Here is a 19,078-nt window from a genome sequence, read left to right on the forward strand (position 1 = left end):
AGTGCCAGGACGGCCACCCCCGCCTGAGCCTCAGCCCAGAGCCGGGCAGCAAGCGTCCTGCCTTCTCCCCTGTCCATCACCTCTTCCCCGGGAGCAGCCCCGTCTCACTCACTAAGGAGAGGCCCACACGGACCATCTCCACCTCAGACCTGTGGTGCCTTGCCCGCGTTTCACACACACATGCCACACAGGGCCACGTGTGCAATCCGTATTCATCGATGAACCAAAAAAAAAAAGGTCATTCGCATCCTGTGACTTTTGTGTACCCACAGCAACAGGACATGCTCAGAGCCATGACTGATGCAGGGTTGTCACTCCTCATTCAAACAATTAGGAAAGCAGATGAAGCCAAGACTTCTTTCAGAGGAGAAAAGCTGGTGACAACAGTGTGGGCTCTCTGGAGGCTCCGGCCCTGGATCTAAATCCTGCTCGGGGTCCAAGGTATGCACCTGAGCACAGGCCTCTCTGAGCCCCCGCCAGTAAGACAGGTCCACCAAGCAGCCTCATGGGGCCCACAGTCTTTTCTTTCTTTGATGAAGATGAAGTCAGACTGGCTGACCATCTAACTTGCAGTTGCGGGAAGAAAGCCGGTGGGGGCGGGGATTGACGGTCAACTCGGGTGCACCGGGGCACACGGTGCTGAGCTGCAAAGTCAGTACAGCTAGTGACGTGGATGGAAGCCGGGGGTGTTCGCAAGACACGTGACTTGGAGATACTGAGAGTTTACATCCTAACCCTGGTGGGGTGAAGGTTCCTTTGTGTGAGCTTCATTCCTGCTCTACATCTTGTCATCATCAAAGTGACCTGGCTAGGGACTTCCCTGGTGGTCCAGTGGCTAAGACTCTGCGCTCCCAATGCAGGAGGCTCGGGTTCGATCCCTGATTGGGGAACTAGATACCACATGCATGCTGCAACTAAGAGTTCACATGCTGCAACTAAAGAACCCACATGCTGAGACTAGGGAACCTGCGTGCCACAACTAAGACCTGGCACAGCCAAATAAATAAATAAAAAGGACATTAATCAAAAAATGTTAATAATGTTTAAAAAAAAAACACACACAACAAAGTGACCTGGCTAGTTTGAAGGTCCCTGGAAGACACCTGACCTCAGACGTAATGTTATTGTACACTTAGAGTACAGTATAGTGTAAACATGAACTCTTATATGCACCGGGAAACCAAAAAGTTCATGTGACTCGCTTTATTGTGATATTTGCTTTATCAGGGTGGTCTGGAGCCAAACCCGGTCTGCCCGTATGTAGAAAATATATTAAAATGTCAACTGTGGTTATCTCTCGGTTATGGAATTATGGGGTCATTTGTTTTATTCTTTGTCCTTTGCTGTAGTTTCTGGAAAAAAAACTGGAAAGGTTACATGAAGATTTTTGATAAAGAAAACAAATGTCTCCACCTGGAAGAACTGGAGCTGCTTTTCTAGGCTCCAGAAGAACGGGTGTTTCAGCACATGCTTCGCTGATGGGCGCTTCTGAGGATCCATTGCAATCATCTTCTCTATTAACTCCCGGGCAATAACGTCTTCTACAGAGGAGGAAAAGAAACATGCGACTCGTTATTACCAGCCTAAAGCCACAAGCAAATACCCAAAACCCTGACAGTCTGCATGCCCCATGACTCAAGGCTCTACGGACAGGAACTCAATCCAACAACGTAAGAGCTTGCACGAGACTTCAGCTAAGGAGAGTCCTCACCGCGCGGTTAGTGAAAAAGAGCGACTGGTAATACTCGATATCAGAGGCTCGGGTGACACCATTGTGCCTCCACGCGCTGGACTGTGGGCCACCAGGATGACGTGCTGGCTGAATGCGGACGGAGGCAGAGAGAGTCAAGATGAAGTTTAAAAACGAGCGTGCTGGGGCTTCCCTGGTGGCGCAGTGGTTGGGAGTCCGCCTGCTGATGCAGGGGACACGGGTTCATGCCCCGGTCTGGGAAGATCCCACATGCCGCGGAGCGGCTGGGCCCGTGGGCCGTGGCTGCTGGGCCTGTGCATCTGGAGCCTGTGCTCCGCAACGGGAGAGGTCACAGCAGTGAGAGGCCCACATACCGCAAACAAAACAAAACAAAAGAAAACGAGTGTGCTGCAAAATACTATGCACTATTTAACCCCATTTTAATAAAAATATGCATACACGTCTAGATAGATGATCAGAATAATATATGCAAAGGTATTAGTAGCAGTCATTCATCACTGTATAATGGGATTCTGGGCCTTTATGCTAATCTGTTTTGTCTCCAGGGAATAAGGAAAATTAATCCACGAGCAAAACAGTAAGATAGTTTAAATTTTTTCAAAAGGCAACAGTGGGGTGTCACAGGCCAAGTATAATGCGGGAAACCCTGAAGTCAGGCAGAAAGACTTGTCACCTGCGTGCCTGGAGAGCGAGGACCCAGCCCGTCTGTCCTCAGCCCAGGCCGCACACGCTGACCACTGGCCCACACACGAGAGCCCAGTGTTTGCAGCATGGCCTTTCCGTCTCCCCAAACGTCAGGGCAGGAAGGGACCTCAGATTATTTAACCCTCATGAGTCACAAGCTGGAAAACAGAGGTCCTCCATGGGGGCCTTACCCAGGTCACACAGGTCATCGTGTGACCTGAAGGAACCTGGGAGCCGCTTGGCTTTAGAAGGTGGCGCTTCGAGGACAAGCTACCCAGCCCTCCACCAGCTCTGGACCCAGTCGTCAGTTCACTGAGGCCCACAGGGCAAGCAGCTTGAAAGAAGGGCCTCTGGGGAGTCAGAGCCAGTCCCACCCCTGCCCACACGGGCCGCTCCCGAGGCCCCCCAGCCCTGCTGCCTGCTCACCGTGCTTCTCAGGGTGCAGGCAGTCCAGGCTGCAGGCGCCCAGGAGGATGTTGGCCTGCCGCTGCAGGGACTTGCCAAAAGGGTGGCTGCCCTCAGATATCACGTAGTAAAAGACGCAGCCCGCAGAGAAGATATCCACCGTGTAGGTCTGAAAAGAAACTCGGGGCATCAGAGGGCTTCAGGGCAGAATTCTCATTCTAACACAGCAGCAGAGGAAGGGGCTGTTGCTGCTGATTCTTCCACCTAGAAGGTGACTTGGGAGAACCAGCTGACAGTTCTGATGGCCTCAGAGCAGTGCTGGGCGCCCTGAAGGTTCCACACGAGTGCTGGAGGTCCCAGTGGAGAACTGGGCTCTGGTGCCAATGCCTGGGATGCCTGCTGGCTCTGCCACTGGCCCTCGGAAGCCCCTTGGTCACTCTGCGCCTCAGCATCCATGACCATGAAATGAGGATGACCCCATGGGGCTGTTGTGAAGATTAGATGCACACATTAAGCGTGAAAACGGCAGCTCAAACCAGTGTTCGGCCCACAGGACGCTCTCTCCTTGCTGCTAGTTATTCTTCACCCACCCAGCACGCAACTCCTTGTGGGCAGGAATTTCTGTGCGTTTGCTTCCCTGTTGTACCCCCAGGGACTTCCAAGGTGCCCACATATGACAGGTCTTAACACTGGGTTAATAAACGAAATAAAAACAGTTTTTGGTGGGAATTCCCTGGCGGTCCAGTGGTTAGGACTCCACACTTTCACTGCCGAGGGCAGGGGTTTGATCCCTGGTCAGGGAACTAAGATCCTGCAAGCCACGTGGCGTGGCCAAAAAAAACCAAGCGAGTTTTTGGTTCAAAAACAGTCCCAGAAAAAGATTAGTTAACAAGTTTTCCGTGAGCTCACTTTGATGTTATCTAATAACACGTCTCACTTATCCCATGAAACCATTCCATGCCTACAGATGAAATGTGCGTGTATGATGCCTAGCTTGTCTACATGGGGTGTTACGCTGGGATGGCTCCCGAGCACGGCGTGGGTCCCTCACGTCAGGCCCCACCACTCGGATTCTCCACCAGACAACGTGAGGCTCTAGCGAGAGAAAGCCAGGAGCTCGTCACCTTCCTCACTGGAGAAAACACACCCTTCACAAGAGCCCTGTGAGGTGAGCAGAGCAAATGTCACCATCCCCAGATGAAGACAGAAAGGCTCAATGACAAGCCCAGGGTCACTGCTGGATAGCGACAAACCAGGACAAGATGCAGGTCTTATTCCCGAGCCCAGTCATCTTTGTTCTACTTCACCAGAATGTTCCTTAGGTGGGTGACAGATTCAGGACAGGAGGGACAAGTCCACCACCACTGAAGCGCTCACCTGGTGGCCACTTCTCACCTACTGACTGTGTCGTTAATGCTCCCCGTTTTCTGTTTTCTGCAGTCCATGCTGCCTGACTCCCCAGCATCCTCACCACTCATGCTGCCCCCTGGGGGCTTGCGTCCCGCATGCTGGGCCCCTCTGCCCCCAACTCTATGGGCTCATCTCTAGGCTCAGTTATGTTCTTTCCCAAACTCATTTCTGCCACTTGTTCTTGTAGTTTAAATACTCCATAAGCTGATAAAATACACGGGCCGCCAAGTCTGAGGTAAGCTGAATTTTTGGAAAGACTCAGTGCGAGGGAGTTGCTACAAAAACTGCTGTGGAATTAGATGTGGGAGACTCAACTGTAAGCGACGGGATGTAAATAGCTGAAAGCTAGGATTCTGCTTTCAAATCGCTTAGGAGGTGTCTGAAATGTCTGAGTCTCGATCTAGAAGTCACAGAAGGCATGTGAGTGTGCTTCATGCAAGAGAGGAAATGAACAACTCCATTCAGTTGGACCCAAGTCAAAAAAAAGATCTTGTCTTACATCAAAGACTTCCTTAAAGAGTCACATTACTTACTTTAAGTTAAAATTAAATGTTTAAGGTGTGTATGTATTTCCTTATGATTCTTCATTGTAACTGACCTTTCTGATTAACTGACCAGCTGCAGTCCCCAGTGAGTAGGATAAGAGGCTCCACTGAGCCTAATCTATTTTAGGATGGCTGATCCCACCCAGGTCTGATCGGGGAGCGCCAGATAATCCTCCAATGTCTTGCTGGGCTAGAAAGCAAGGTGCTCAAACACGACTGGGCTCTCAGCAAAAGGATGCAGAAGCCAGCGTGAAGGGGCTCCTGTTGGCCAAACCGGAACAATTTGAGTACCAAAAGGAAGAGGAACAAAACCAAAAATAAACAAAAATAAATAAGGACTATAATGTATTATACTGCTATTTTTTTAAAATCCATGAGTCCACAGAGAGAGAGAGAGAGAGAAAAGGAATATAAATAAAGTTCTTTTTTACAGAAAAATGTCAGCTAATAAATGTAGAATTTCTACTGAATGCAGTGATTCAGGCAAGGATTGCCAATGGATGCTGAACCACCAGGTGAGTGACTGTTGGTAATGGGATATTCACACTCTGCCAGAGTATCGCCCCACACAGTCCTAACAAAGGGGAGATGCCAGTGTCACCACCTGCACCAGCTGCTTCAACTCGGCATCACCATTAGGGATGCAGTAATGGTACAACCCGACTGGGACTGTTCTTACCAAAAACACTTAACTTGAATCTAGTCAAGCCCTTAGACCTATGTCTAGTTCACAGGAATACAAGGAACAGGCAAGTTAAATACCACCAAGAGGAAATGAGTGAGCGAATCCTGAGTGAGGCATTCTACAGAGAAGTACCCTGACTCTGCAAAGAGCCACCGTCGTGGGACAAGCAAGCTGGGAGAACTGTGTTGATGAAAGGAGACAGAATCAAGTGCCATGTAACAAACACACCTAACTGGGTCCTGGTTTACAGAAACCAGCTCTATAAGAGACACTTGGTGAACAACTGGGGAAACTTGAATACGGATTGAACACTAGGTATCAGTGGAAACAGTATTAATGGCTGAGGTGTGAGCACGGGTAGGTGGTCAGGAGGTAGAATGTACCTGTCCTTGGGAGGCGTGTGCTGAAGTGTTTAAGGTAAAGGGCTGGGAGGCCTGCCACTCATATTCGAATGTCTGCAGGAACAGACAGAAAGTGAAAAATACAGATGAATGTTGAATCTAGGTAGAGGTACAGAGGTATTCACTGGTCTCAATTTTCTGTATGTCTAAAAATTCTCAAAATAGAAAGCTGGAAAAACAAAATTAAAACTGGAATGAAAACTGGAAGTTTGCTCACCTTACGCAAGTCCTGATTTTCCAGTTGCGCAAAATAGGGGGGGAAAGGACTGGAAGAGTAGGGGGGAAAAAAACAGACAACTGCCTACATACACCCCTTCCATTCCTCTGGACAGGAGACAGTGTTAGAGTGCCGGCGGAGTGCTGCTGGGGGAGAAGCTCTCCGCTACTGGAAAGTCCCTCTCCAGCAGTGAGCGCTCCAGCCCGCACCCCTGGGCCTGGAGGCTCTGAATCCCCCAGGAATACGAGGCTGCTTCCTCCGCAGTTTTCACAGAGCCACGCCTACACTCACAGGGTTCTCCTTGCAGTCTTCGCTCAGCATCTCCGGGGCGATCCAGCCTTCTGTGCCGGGCACCCCTGAGCGGCGGCTGAAGCTGTGTCTGCCCACTGCCAGCTTCTTACAGAGGCCAAAGTCAGAGATCATGGCCTTGATCCTGCCGTGTGCGCTGGGCATGGAAAGGAGGATGTTGTGTGGCTTCAGGTCCCTGTGAACTAACACAAAACTGCAGGTTAGTCCCGTGCTTGGACTCCTCCCGCGACGGGGATGCGCCCTACTCAGATTCTCAACAGACCTGCTGCTGCCTGTAAAGGTTCTGGCTCTCAGATATGTTAAGTCTCCTCTCTTTCTTCAACAACAGGGACCCCGTGAGGCAGCAAAGAGCTTCGACAGAGGCAAGGCCCACCTGAGCAAGTTGTCCCCCCGCCTGATAAGGGGAGGCTTCTCACCGATGTTAAGGGAGTGCAGGTGGGCCAGGCCCGAGGTGGTCTGCTGCAGCAAGGTGATGGGCTCCAGGCCGAGGTGGGCAAAGCCCTTCTGCTCCACGTACTGCAAGAGACACGAAGGCTGGGTCACGGCACAGGGCCCTCAGGACTTCGCTCCTCAGCCTACCTTCTCTCTCTCTTTTTTTAAGTGATTCAAGTTTATTTAGAAAAATTCGGCCGAAGGTTTTTGCTTTAATTAACATTTGGTATTGGGTCAGCTGGTTTTCTTTGATCATATTTTAACAAAGAAATGGGAAGTTTTACTGACAATATTCTCCGTTCAAATCCGTATTTTCCAGCAGACTTTCTTTTCCCCCCTGAAAGACTGACTTAAACAAGCAAACAAAGCTCCAGCTTACTAGTTTATAATGAGATGATGAGAGGGTAAGAAACCCAAGTTTATTGCCTCATACAGGTAAGCCTGCAGTGAAGCCAAATGATACTGAAATATCACAGTTGCACAGCCTGGAAACTGAGCAAAAGGGGTTCAATGGATGACCTTAATGACTCAATATCAACTAGCATCCTCCTAGCCCACTCCAGCCCTGACCAGCGATGGGAGGAAGGACCGAGCAGGTTTCCTGGAGGCCAAGAGGGAGAGAGGTACCAACTGCAACCACAGACTGCCCCAGGCAGCCGAGGGGACCACACAACTAAATCTGGGGAGAAGGAAGTGCGCTACATTTCCACTGCTGGTGGTTAAAATGGGTACATACCCTTGTCAGCATGCATCAAACCGTACATTGAAAATGAATACGTTGTATTGTAACCTCAATAAAGTTACTAAAAAGAAATTTAAAAAATAAGTAAACTGGCAGTCCCTAAAACTGCGCCCAAGCTGCCGGGAGAAGGGAGCCGTCGGTGGCGCTGGCAGAGCCGTCGGTGACCTAGGGCCACCCACCTCCTGCAGGGTGGCCGCGCACAGCTCGATGGCGATGTACTGGAACTGCCGGTCCCTCTCGGTGCAGAAGTAACGGATCACGTTTGGGTGCTCGTCCGACTCTCGCAGCAGCTGGACCTCACGGTCTGCGAAACTAAAACACTCGGGGAGGATCCTCTTGACGGCCACGTCGCGGTTGTCAAACATGCCACTGCAGGACGAGGAGCGGGGTTGGCTGTGGAAGCGCCAGGAGAACCCTGGGCCTGCGGGACTCCTTCCACCTGACGCAGCAGCTGCCTTGAAGGCCTCACAGCCCAGGGGGCCCTGACCAACCGCCCAGCGGCCCCGCGGCCATCACTTCCCTCTGTGGGGAACTCTTCCATCTGGTCACCGCGATGACCCCACTGTGCCCCTGGAGCCGTCGGGAGCTTGCACGTGAGGTGGTGAAGGCTCAGGGCTCTCCAGGCCACTCACCGGTACACAATGGTGCCCTCGGCTCCGTGGCCCAGGACGTCCTTTGGACAGAATGAGATTTTCCCAACCATCACCATGCTGGTTTCCTCATCTGGGACAGAACAGAGAAAAGGACACACACAACCTAAACAACCTTGAGGCTAGAGTGGCTACAGCTTCCTGAGCTCAGACTGAGGGATGAGGATTCAGAGGTTTTAGGCTCCTGGGGCCCTGGAGAGCAGGAGCTGCTGGGCCCCCTCCCCAGTCATGCCCAGGGCCGCCTCCTCGCCTGCCCCTGCCCTCTGTTCCAGCTTTTACTTTCATTACTGTGAGGACAGAAGCCTGAAGACAGGGCTTCTCTACAGATCCACCCAAAGGTCTGCACCGGAAACATGCGGGTAGTGCCGGGGGACGCGTGAAATGGAGAGACCAGTAGCAGAGTGTCCAGCCTGAGACTCAGGACTCTGAGGTCTCCTGCACTGGTTCTACATCAATCCCCTCAGACTATCGGCCCTGACCGCCGGCCTGAGCCCACCTCCCGGATGAAAGCAGATCAACAGCTGCACCTTTACACGTGGCCACTGGCCGGCCTCAGGGATGCTCTCGAACCAGAGGGCCAGCGCACCTCTGGTCAGCAGCGACTCTCAGCCCTTTGTGCAGCAAGATGGAGGGAGGGCCGTGGTGGCTCCCTCTGTGGGGGAGAGGCCTCAGATGGGGCAGAAACCCAGCCCCCGGAGCGGGGGTGGGGGGGGAGACCTCGGTGAACCCTTGGGAACAGCACTTCATAATCCCGTGGAGACCCCCAGGAAGGGCATGGGGCTTTACGGTCCTCAGGTCGTGCTCCAGCGAAAGAGAAGGCGGCACCAAAATGGCAACTCGCTTTACCCTCGTCATCCTGGTCCGGGAAGGGGCTGGTGGCAGCCTTGGAGGCGGAGCCGCTGGAGTGGAGCGAGTGGTTGGAGACTCTGGGGGACGTGCTGGGGGTGCTGGTGGCCGAGCTCTCCGAGTACTGGCCGCACGAGTCCAGGAGCTCGGCGTCCTGAGCCGCGACATCTCCAGGTGGGTGGAAAGGCAGCTGCTGCTGTTGCAGGAGCTGGATCTTCTCCAGTTCCTTCTGAAACCGCTGGTGCTGGAGCTGCTGCTGCTGACGTCTGCTCTGGGAAGAGAAACCCACACCACGGCCAGTGCAGCCCGGCGCCCAGCGCGAACGCGGGCGGGACGGGGCAGGGTCCTGCGGCGGAGGAAGAGGGGACACTTGAGGTGACCCCACGGGGCAGGACGAGACCAGTGAGAAGGCCGCGGGGGGGCACAACGCGGTCAGCGATCGGAGCTCTTCCTGCCGGTCAGACTTCCCAGTACAGCCCATCCCCCAACTGGAGGGGCCCTGCAGGGGCAGCAGGGGAGGGATTCCACTGGAGGGGGAGGATGGGGCCAGATGGAAGGGGTTCCAGTCAACTCTACAATTCTGCGACTTTTATGAAAGTCTGGGGGACTTCCCTGGCAGTCCAGTGGTTAGGACTCCACGCTGTCACTGCTGAGGGTGTGGGTTCAACTCCTGGTCGGGGAGCTAAGACCCTGCATGCCCCACGGTGCGGCCAAAAAAAAAAAAAATCCACAAAAGTCTGGGAATTGTTGCAAGAGTGAAACCAAACAGGAAGAATGGGTACCAGGTGGCTGAGAGTGTGGTGGACACAGGGAAGACCCAGGCTTGCTGTCTACCATGGCCGTGCACGTGACAGAGGTTGGTGCACAGATCACCAGCAGTGCAGAGGCGGGGACGCCACTGGGGCTCGGGGCCACCTGGCCATCTGCCATAGCCGCACAGCCAGGATGTGGCAGAGTAGGACTGAAACACAGGGAGCCTGGCCGAGGTCCCACTCCCATTTCATCATGCTGCCTTCCCCACACCCCCCACTCTTCTCATTTAGTCTGTACAGTTCATTCCATCATAGTTTGAAGTGGCAGCGACCTGTGATTATTAATTACTACCCCTGCATGGGAAGGTGACTGCAGGGATGGGTGTGTAGCCAACACCCGCCTGGGAGTTTTCTAGAGATCTCGCTCTCTCTTTCAACTTGGGTTGCAATCCTGGAAATTCCATCTACTAGCTGAGTTACCTTGGGAAAGTTATTTAACTTCCCAGAGTCAAGTTTCTTTATTTGTGGGCAGGGGATAGATAAGAATAAGAACTGGGTGAGGCTAAAAAAAAAAAAAACAATGCAGGTGGACACATTGTGACAAATGGAAAGTGCCACAATGGGCCTGTCATCCTCATTCCTCCACAGGGGATGTGAGCTTATGGAGCACTTGTGTTCTAAGATGGTAAGGTTTCAATGCTCCAAGCATCTTGATGAAAGAATATTTCTCCAGGGAATTCCCTGGCGGTGCAGTGGTTAGGACTCTGTGCTCTCACTGCCGAGGGCCCAGGTTCAATCCCTGGTCGGGGAACTAAGATACTGTTAGCTTTAGCTGTGTGGTGAGGCCAAAAAAAAAAAAAAAAAAAAAAAAAAAGAAAGAAAGAAAGAATATTCCTCCAGAATATTTTATCCAACCCACAACCTACTCAACTATGTAATTTTAGCCACTTATTTCCAACTAGAAAGTCGAAGGAATAACCATGCCACCTTTCTCACTCTATCTGATATCTCTAAGAGGCAGGTTTCTTTTTTTTTTTTTTTTAAGATTTTTAAAATGTTTAATGTGGACCATTTTTAAAGTCTTTATTGAATTTGTAACTATATTGCTTTTGTTTTATGTTTCGGAGTTTTGGCTGTGAGGCATGTGGGATCTTAGCTCCCTGACCATGGATCAAACCCCCATCCCCTGTACTGGAAGGCGAAGTCTTAACCACTGGGCCGCCAGGGAAGTCCCTAAACAGACAGTTTTTAAGGGAGGAAAGTTTAATAACAGATTTTCATGTATTATGTGTAATCTTAAAAAAAGAAAATACAGTTTTTAAAATGATTTGCAAGCAAGGTTTCCAAATCAGTTTTTACAGTCAAACTATAAGATGTAGGTACAAAACTGTCCTTTCCTGAGAAGTGAGTGTCTCTCTAATTACAATGTTTTTGAAGATAAGCCAATATTGACTTTTAAGTGGGAAAAGAAATGTATTTGCTTCTTTGCCGCCTTTGTCTGGACCTCACTAACGTCGGGTGATGGGCAAAGGTTCAGAAACACGTGGGAGGGGAAAGGGAAGGAGTGGAGCTTTACCAGGGGGTAGGTGATGATGAAGGCCACCCAGCCAATGAGCAGGAAGGTGCTCAGGATGATGGTGGCCATGTCCTTGAGCATGGAGTCCACGGGGGCCTCGGGCTTGGGCGGGGCATGAGCGAACTTCTCTTCCACATCTGGAGAAAGTGTGGTAGGTGCGTTTTCTGAAGTCTGGTCAACCAGGTCGATAACCTTGCATGGGAGAGAGTGGCTACATCACTGCAAAATTTCTAGTCAGATATAAATGAGCCAAACAACAAAGAGAGGCAATGACTATTTACGAGGAATGACTATGCTCTGAAACATGTTGGATTTTTTTTAAAGCCCACCCAAAGACCACAAAACCAGATAATTGTTGCCTTTCTCAAAGCAACTGCCTTGAGAGGCTAGGCACTCTTGCAGTGAGAGTATCATTACTCAAAAACGGTTTTTAGAGAAACACTTTTGAAAGTGCCTTCAGATACTATATTCTTTTGAAAATCCTTATTAAAGGCAAAAACATCCTTTCATGGTAGATTTGATGTTTGGGAGAACTCTGAAATCATAGGTAACAAGTCTGGCGGAAGGTTGGTAGTCAATGTGGTAACAGCATTTCACATTAAAAAGGAAAACCGCACGCGCACACACACACACACATGCACGCACACACAGCTATAAAGTAATAAAGCTGCTTTCTTATGTTGCTTGTAAGCTTTCAGTGCAACTCCAAACACAAAATCACGTACTCAGACAGTCCACTATTTTTCAAAGTTTTTAAAAAGCATCAGAACCCTCTGTTAGCGCCCAAAATTAACTCAGATAAAGAGGAGCTTCTGCCGAAGCGCCTCAGAATCTCTAGGACTTCAAGAAAAATGCATTGATTTGTTCTCAAACACCTACTGTTCCAGGTGTGCCATTATCACTTGCCTGGTGAAATGGACACACGGCCTCCTTGGCATCCCACACGCTCACAGTTCTCACCCCCCAGACTAACGCAGCACCCTGCCTCCCCGTCCTACAGACCCTCCCACAGGGCGCGGGGGCCTGTGGCTGGTGGCAGCTGAGGAATGTTTGCTGAGCATGTGACCAGAGACAACACTCATTTAGTTATATTTGCTCACGTGTGCTTGTTTTAAAAAGTTAGTCTTATTACCAGATAAATGCACCTCAGAGTATTTTCATGGACTTTTAAACAACTCTTTGTTCAAAATTAAATGATTAAACAGGAAAACCTCAACTACAGCCATCTCTGGGTGGGTGTTCGGTTACGGGTATTGTTTAGTTTTCTTCTTTAAATTTATGTTTTCTAAGTGTTCAATAACAAATACGCTTGGCTTTAATCAGATCAAAATCAGATCAAGATTTTAGGGCGCCAATGCTCTCTCCAACCTGGCTCTCTCCGGAGATGAGGGACAACTCAGCGCACCCTGGAATCTTAAACATCCATGTGATTTTCTTCTCCTTTCTCTCTGGATAAAATCTAAATCTCTAACGTGAATCTGACGCCATCACAGCCCTCACATCAGCCAGCCAGCCGCTCCCCTCCTCCTCTGACCCTGCCCACGGCCCCTTCTCAGGCCGGACCCCACGGCAGGGCTGCAGGAGCCGCCAAGCCCGAATGGTCAGACCCCCAGCCCCCTCCCACAGCCACCCTCCAGCCTCCCCACCTGTTACGTGCCCCAGAAGGCTGCCCACCTGGGCAAAGCAATGGGCTCCCTGCCCCCAGTTTCCGGCAAGGACACCAGCAGATGAGACAGAGGTGGAGTTCTGTGGGGCTGCCGAGCGTCTCATCTGAAGCTCCAGGCTCCTGGTCTGGGGCCCGATCCACTCCCTCCCCACGTGCTTCAGGCCCAAGTACGCTCAGAGAACCCCAGAACTGCCCACAGTGTGAACGAAAACTCCCCTGGCTGGCCATCTGCCTCCAGCTGAGACCCTGACAGCAGGCTGTCTCCCGGGGCTCAGGAGGGCGGCCTGGGCCAGGGCCTCCCCGCTACTCCACACCCATTCTGTGGGTGCCCTGGGTCCCCGCCAGACCGAGCGGCCAAAGCAGGCCACTTTCAACAGGCCATGCCTGGCTTCAGAAAACCTCAGTCCCCCCAACTGCTCTCTTTGTCAGCTCTTCGCTTGCTGCCCGGCTTGGAATACGGTTCCTCTGTAGCCGTGTGATCCCATCCCCTGCCCCCCGTTCCCCACTGGGCATCCTTGGATGCAGTCAGGCTGTCTCCTCAGCCCCAGAGCTGGACATGCAGGGTTAGCCCCCCTCCAGGCCTTTACCTCCGCATGCTCCCCTCCAGAGCCCCCTGCCTCTCCCACAGCCTCCCGGAGGCCCCCTTCCTCCCTGTCAGTCCTCAGCATTTTGTTTGCTGTGGATTCCCATGTACCACTCTCCCCTCCTGAGTGGACTGCAGGCTCTAAAGGCAGGACAGGGCTTCCCTGGTGGTGCAGTGGTTAAGAATCCGCCTGCCAATGCAGGGGACACAGGTTCAAGCCCTGGTCCGGGAAGATCCCACATGCCACGGAGCAATGAAGCCCGTGTGCCACAATTACTGAGCCTGCGCTCTAGAGCCCGCAAGCCACAACTACTGAAGCCTGTGTGCCTAGAGCCCGTGCTCCAGAACAAGAGAAGCCACCGCAATGAGAAGCCCGCACGCAGCAACTAGAGAAAGCTTGTGCGCAGCAACAAAGACCCAACTCAGCCAAAAATAAATAAATAAATAAATTTATAAAGGCAGGACAAATGCCTTATCCTCCAGCACTTGACATGAGGGGTCACCAATTGACTGTCCACTTCCCCACTCACCTCCTCAAAGCTCTTTTTCTCTGAGTCAGCAGGAATTACATTTTCCCGGTGTTTGGGCAGATTGTTGGGGAATCGCTCCAGCATCTTGGTAGATGCAGACAGCGGGGTCTCATGGTGTCCTGTGAGAGGAAGCGCAACCTCTAATGAGAACAGTTTCTCCACACGGTGGTCGCACTTGACCCACTAAGCTTAAGCCACCGTCGCTACCCAGTGAGGGGCCCACAATGCACATGCTCACATTTGTAAAGTGAGGGAAATGGGGAGGTAGTGACAAGAGAAATTCCATCAAGACAGAACTTTATTCCTCAGTGGCATTAGTGCAGTATTCTGAATCTCACAAGGAGCAAAGAAGTGTCCTTGTCACGAGAGGGATGGGGATGTCCAGGACACGTTCAGAGCAAGGCTCGTGTGGATAATCCCTAATCAAGGCCGTACACTGTGAGGCACTATGAAGCTTCATTAAAAGCTCAAGGAGGGGGCTTCCCTGGTGGCACAGTGGTTGAGAGTCCGCCTGCCGATGCACGGGACACGGGTTCGTGCCCTGGTCTGGGAAGATCCCACATGCCGCGGAGTGGCTAGGCCTGTGAGCCATGGCCGCTGAGCCTGCGCGTCCGGAGCCTGTGCTCCGCAACGGGAGAGGCCACAACACTGAGAGGCCCGCGTACCGCAAAAAAAAAAAAAAAAAAGCTCAAGGAGGACTTCCCTGGTGGCACACTGGTTGAGAATCCGCCTGCCAATGCAGGGGACACAGGTTCGTGCCCCAGTCCGGGAAGATCCCACATGCCGCAGGGAAACTAAGCCTGTGTGCCACAACTACTGAGCCCACATGCCACAACTACTGAAGCCCATGTGCCTAGAGCCCATGCTCCACAAGAGAAGCCACCACAGTGAGAAACCGGTGCACCGCAACGAAGAGTAGCCCACACTCGCTGCAACTAGAGAAAGCCCGCATGCAGCAACAAAGACCCAACGCAGCCAAAAATAAATAAATAAATAAAATAAATTTATCCAAAAAGATATCGTCCAAAAAAAAAAAAAAAAGCTCAAGGAGTTCTCCCTTCAACGCTGACCCCGTCACATCACTCCACTAAGGGTACCAAGTCCCCATCTTGGTGTTTAAATCGCACAGGTGGAGTTCTATTCCCACTACCTAAACACGAGCTTCCCTCCTGGGAAGTGGTGAGTTATTCAGAAGACAGCACGTTTGCTGGATGGATTGGGGATCCCGGGTCCCTGTTTGTTCCTTCACTGTTCCCCACACAACTATTTCAAGGCTGCCTAGCAGTCATTCATTACACGTTTATTGAGCATGTACTGTGTGCGAGGGACAGAGCTGAATAAAATAAAAGCCACGACATTTGATATGGCTGGACGATCTCTTTAGTTCTGAAGTTAAACGACTCCACACACCGCCCGGAAGAGCCAGTCACTCTCTCAAGCTGGGCTCTCAGCACCCTGACTGCTTTCTTCTCTGTTCTCTCACAGCAATCAGATCTCACCCCAGTTCCAGTCTCACCCTATGATCTGTCCTCTGTTCTCCCAAACCTATCAAAGATCGTATGGTATGTACTTCTAAGACAAAAACAAACAAGCACTAGTCCGAGCTACGTACATTTCTCATCTGGAGAAAGCCCCTTGAACTCTCTCTCTTTGGGTCAGTTCTCTATCTGTACCGTAACACTGTTCGCTAAGGGAAGCCTAAGTTTGTTCTGAGCCACCACCAAGTTCCCCTTGTCTTCCAAGGAACGCTGAGACAGCGGCATATCCTGAACTGGTGGCCCCGCTTCAGACCTCTGATTTGCACTTGCCGGTGGGGCCCAGGGATCCGACCAGGAGTCTCACCAGGTACCTCTGAGGCTCACTAACAAGAGACCGTCTCGCTAAGAGCAATGAGGTGTCCCCTCCACATACCACCTTGCACTGCAGCGCCCACTGCTCTAAGAGCTCCAACTCCCACCCCTCGGCAGGGCACCTCCCAACACACTGCGCCAGAAGGGGTTAGCCCGAACCCCCTCTTCGTCCTGTAGTCTTTGTAAGCAGGCCTCCCCCGTAGTGGGGCCTTTAGCAATATCTTGGAGCGCACCCTGAACCGCTGTGCTACAAATGTAATCATGAGCTCCTGAAACACTTCTGTACAAACAGAACCTGGTCTTAGTGATGGATCTATCACCATCCAATTATGTCCAGGCTCCAGAGCTGAAAGCACAGGCCCTGCCCCGAACCTCCTGGATCAGGAGCTCCAGGGGTCATGCGTGTCTATCTGACATAGGTCCCAGGTGAAGCTGAGAGCACCCCAGGTTAGGGCCACTGCTCTGGGGTAACCCACAGACCACACCACTCAAGCCTGGAGAACTCATCTTATTTTCAAGATTAAGGTGAATGTGAGGATATCCTTAATGTCGTCCACAATCACCAAATCAGAGGACATATTTGAACATAAATGAGCATATCCTTTTACCCGTGGCCCTCAGTCTACACAAAATTATCACTCAGTCCCACTACCTTATTTAGAAATGACCAGCTTTGAAGTTTCTCAAAAGGGCTCTCCGAACTGTGGGGTGCATCCCTAATTACTTATTTATACCTTGTTGGGTTTCTCAGTTTTCTTACTTGGAAAACCTTTCCATTTTAAAAGGATATCATTTCGGGACTTCCCTGGCGAACCAGTGGTTAAGACTCTGCGCTTCCACTGCAGGGGGCACAGGTTCAATTCCTGGCTGGGGAACGAAAGATCCTGCATGCCGCAAGGTGCAGCCAAAATAAATAAATAAATAAAAAAACCAAAAGAATATCATTTTGCAACTGAGCCATGAAGACTTTTTCTGGATTTTTTTTTGGTCTCACACATTTCCTTAGTTTCCAAAATTTTTTCACTTCTTAACCACTGGTAGACAATGTACCCCTTAACTGCTTCGTAAAACTAAGTAGCCCTGTGATTTTAATGGCCTCTGCCCATCAGTTCTTTTTTCCCTCCACTTTGGGCCCAATCACCCACACTTTCCGAACTAATTCTGTTCAAAAAAGGGTAGAAGTATTTTGTTACCTCCTCTGCCCATTATTTGGTAAAAATAATAACCAGAAGAAAAACAGCTGTAAGGAGTCAGGATGAACAAAGGACAACAAGGCCTGGACGACTACAAAGCAACCGATCGGGGCGCCAGGACATCCAGTTTCCTTCCTCCCTGTGATGCCCAGTTACACACCCCCATCCAGATGCCACCGCCTGGCTGCCTCCTGGCCCTGCGGTCTCCCAGGCGGCTCCACACCCCTTTCCCGGCGCCCCCAGGCCTGACCTCTCTCTGCCCTGGTCCCAGTCAACACGAGCGCCGAGCAATCACCGAGCACCACCGAGCACCACCGCACCGGGAGAGAACAGGGAGGACAACGCTCATTAGTGCCTGCGGGCTCCAGCACCTCCTCGGGGCTGCATCCCCACCTCTCCCCACCTCTGGCGCTGGGAGACGGCAGACCTGGGGAGGGGGCTGCCGCACTGGAAAGGCAAATCCGGTCAAGAAAACTCCGTCCTGCTCTAATTACTTGGGACACTTGCCAGACACACAGCTCCTGTCACCTCTGCCTGCATCGGTCACACTCGCTGCCTTCCGGTGTCATCTCAACTTCTTATCACTGATGGCCCTGGGGTCTCCAACCCCAGGGCCATCAGTGATGGCGGCAGAAATGGAAGAGAAGGAAAAAGGGACCACCCCAGGGGACTTCCCTGCTGGTCCAGTGGCTAAGACTCCACACACCCAATGCAGGGGGCACAGGTTCAATCCCTGGGCGGGGAACTAGATCCCACATGCATGCTGCAACTAAGAGCCCACATGCCACAACTAGGATCCCACGTGCCGAAACTAAGACCCAGCACAGCCAAATAAATAAATAAATATTTTTTTAAAAAAGGGACCACCCCACCCACCCGGGACTTCTGCACCCAAGTCCAGCCTCCGACTCTTCACCACCCTCAATCCCTCCTGGGTCTTCAACCCTTTCCTTCCCCAGCCCCTCCTGCCCACACCCACAGCAACTCCCAAGTGACTTCTTCCACAGAAATTGCCTGTTTTCTTAAACTCTATGTGGATATAACAAGGGTGCTGACCTTGCACGGGGTCACTGTGAGAAATAAGGAAATATTCTAGAATGCTGACTGCCAGTGCCTGGCACGCCCCAGACATTCAATACGTGTCAGGTCACTGCACAAAGTTTACACTATTTAGTACTGGAGTTTTGGAACATTAGACAACTGATTTTTGAGAACTGACTTGGTAACACAGCTAGCCTGTTTATTTTCCTTGGGGGTGAAATATTCCAAGGTCTGAAAGACCAACTTGGACATGAACTGAGCACAGAACTCAGGACCGTTAACTAGCAATGTCAGCTCTCGGCCACCAGGAGGCAGCACGGCGTCACCACGGCCACGAGGAGCCAGCTCTTACCGACGAGCAGCCAGTAGTTGTGCAGGTAGTTGAGCTTGCTCTTCCCTTTGAGCCCAGGGTCGAACTTCAGGTCCGTGCTGGGTGTGATCACACACTCCCCTTTGTCCCCGATGGTGACACCGTCGGTCTGGGGTCCTTCCAGCAAAGGGAGGGTGCTGCCTCGGGGCTGGGAAGACAGACCGGAGTGAGGCTGGGGGCGCCCATGCGGACAGCAGTGTGCCTGCAACTGTCCTAAGCACGTGGTCCTATTGTGGGGCTGGTCAGGAAGGCAGAGCAGGACTCCAAGGCCCCAAGACTGGGCAGGAGCAGCCCCTCCCTCAGGACGTGACAACGCTGCACTGAAAATTCAGGGGACTTCCCTGGTGGTCCAGTGGTTAAGACCCCGAGCTCCCAGTGCAGGGAGCTTAGGTCCGATCCCTGGTCAGGGAACTAGATCCCGCAGGCTGCAACTAAGACCTGGCACAGCCAGATAGATAAATAAATATTTTTTTTAAAAAT

At 51.6% G+C, this 19,078-nt stretch overlaps 1 protein-coding gene across 2 annotated transcripts in view; it reads right to left on the bottom strand.

Moving 5' to 3' along the window:
- Nucleotides 1–19,078, bottom strand: part of ERN1 (endoplasmic reticulum to nucleus signaling 1) — an 85,994-nt gene that overhangs the window by 5,620 nt on the left and 61,296 nt on the right. For both annotated transcript variants that reach the window (XM_060082605.1, XM_060082606.1), the window contains 10 exons: nucleotides 18,581–18,746; nucleotides 14,145–14,263; nucleotides 11,366–11,557; nucleotides 9,038–9,308; nucleotides 8,174–8,264; nucleotides 7,721–7,910; nucleotides 6,784–6,883; nucleotides 6,350–6,549; nucleotides 2,822–2,969; nucleotides 1,414–1,541 (listed from right to left, as the gene is read on the bottom strand). In XM_060082605.1, coding sequence (XP_059938588.1) covers nucleotides 1,414–1,541; nucleotides 2,822–2,969; nucleotides 6,350–6,549; nucleotides 6,784–6,883; nucleotides 7,721–7,910; nucleotides 8,174–8,264; nucleotides 9,038–9,308; nucleotides 11,366–11,557; nucleotides 14,145–14,263; nucleotides 18,581–18,746 — 1,605 coding nt within the window. The remainder of the gene's footprint in view (nucleotides 1–1,413; nucleotides 1,542–2,821; nucleotides 2,970–6,349; nucleotides 6,550–6,783; nucleotides 6,884–7,720; nucleotides 7,911–8,173; nucleotides 8,265–9,037; nucleotides 9,309–11,365; nucleotides 11,558–14,144; nucleotides 14,264–18,580; nucleotides 18,747–19,078) is intronic.

Source organism: Mesoplodon densirostris, chromosome 18 (assembly GCF_025265405.1).
Source record: "Mesoplodon densirostris isolate mMesDen1 chromosome 18, mMesDen1 primary haplotype, whole genome shotgun sequence".
Classification (NCBI taxonomy): Eukaryota; Metazoa; Chordata; class Mammalia; order Artiodactyla; family Ziphiidae; genus Mesoplodon; species Mesoplodon densirostris.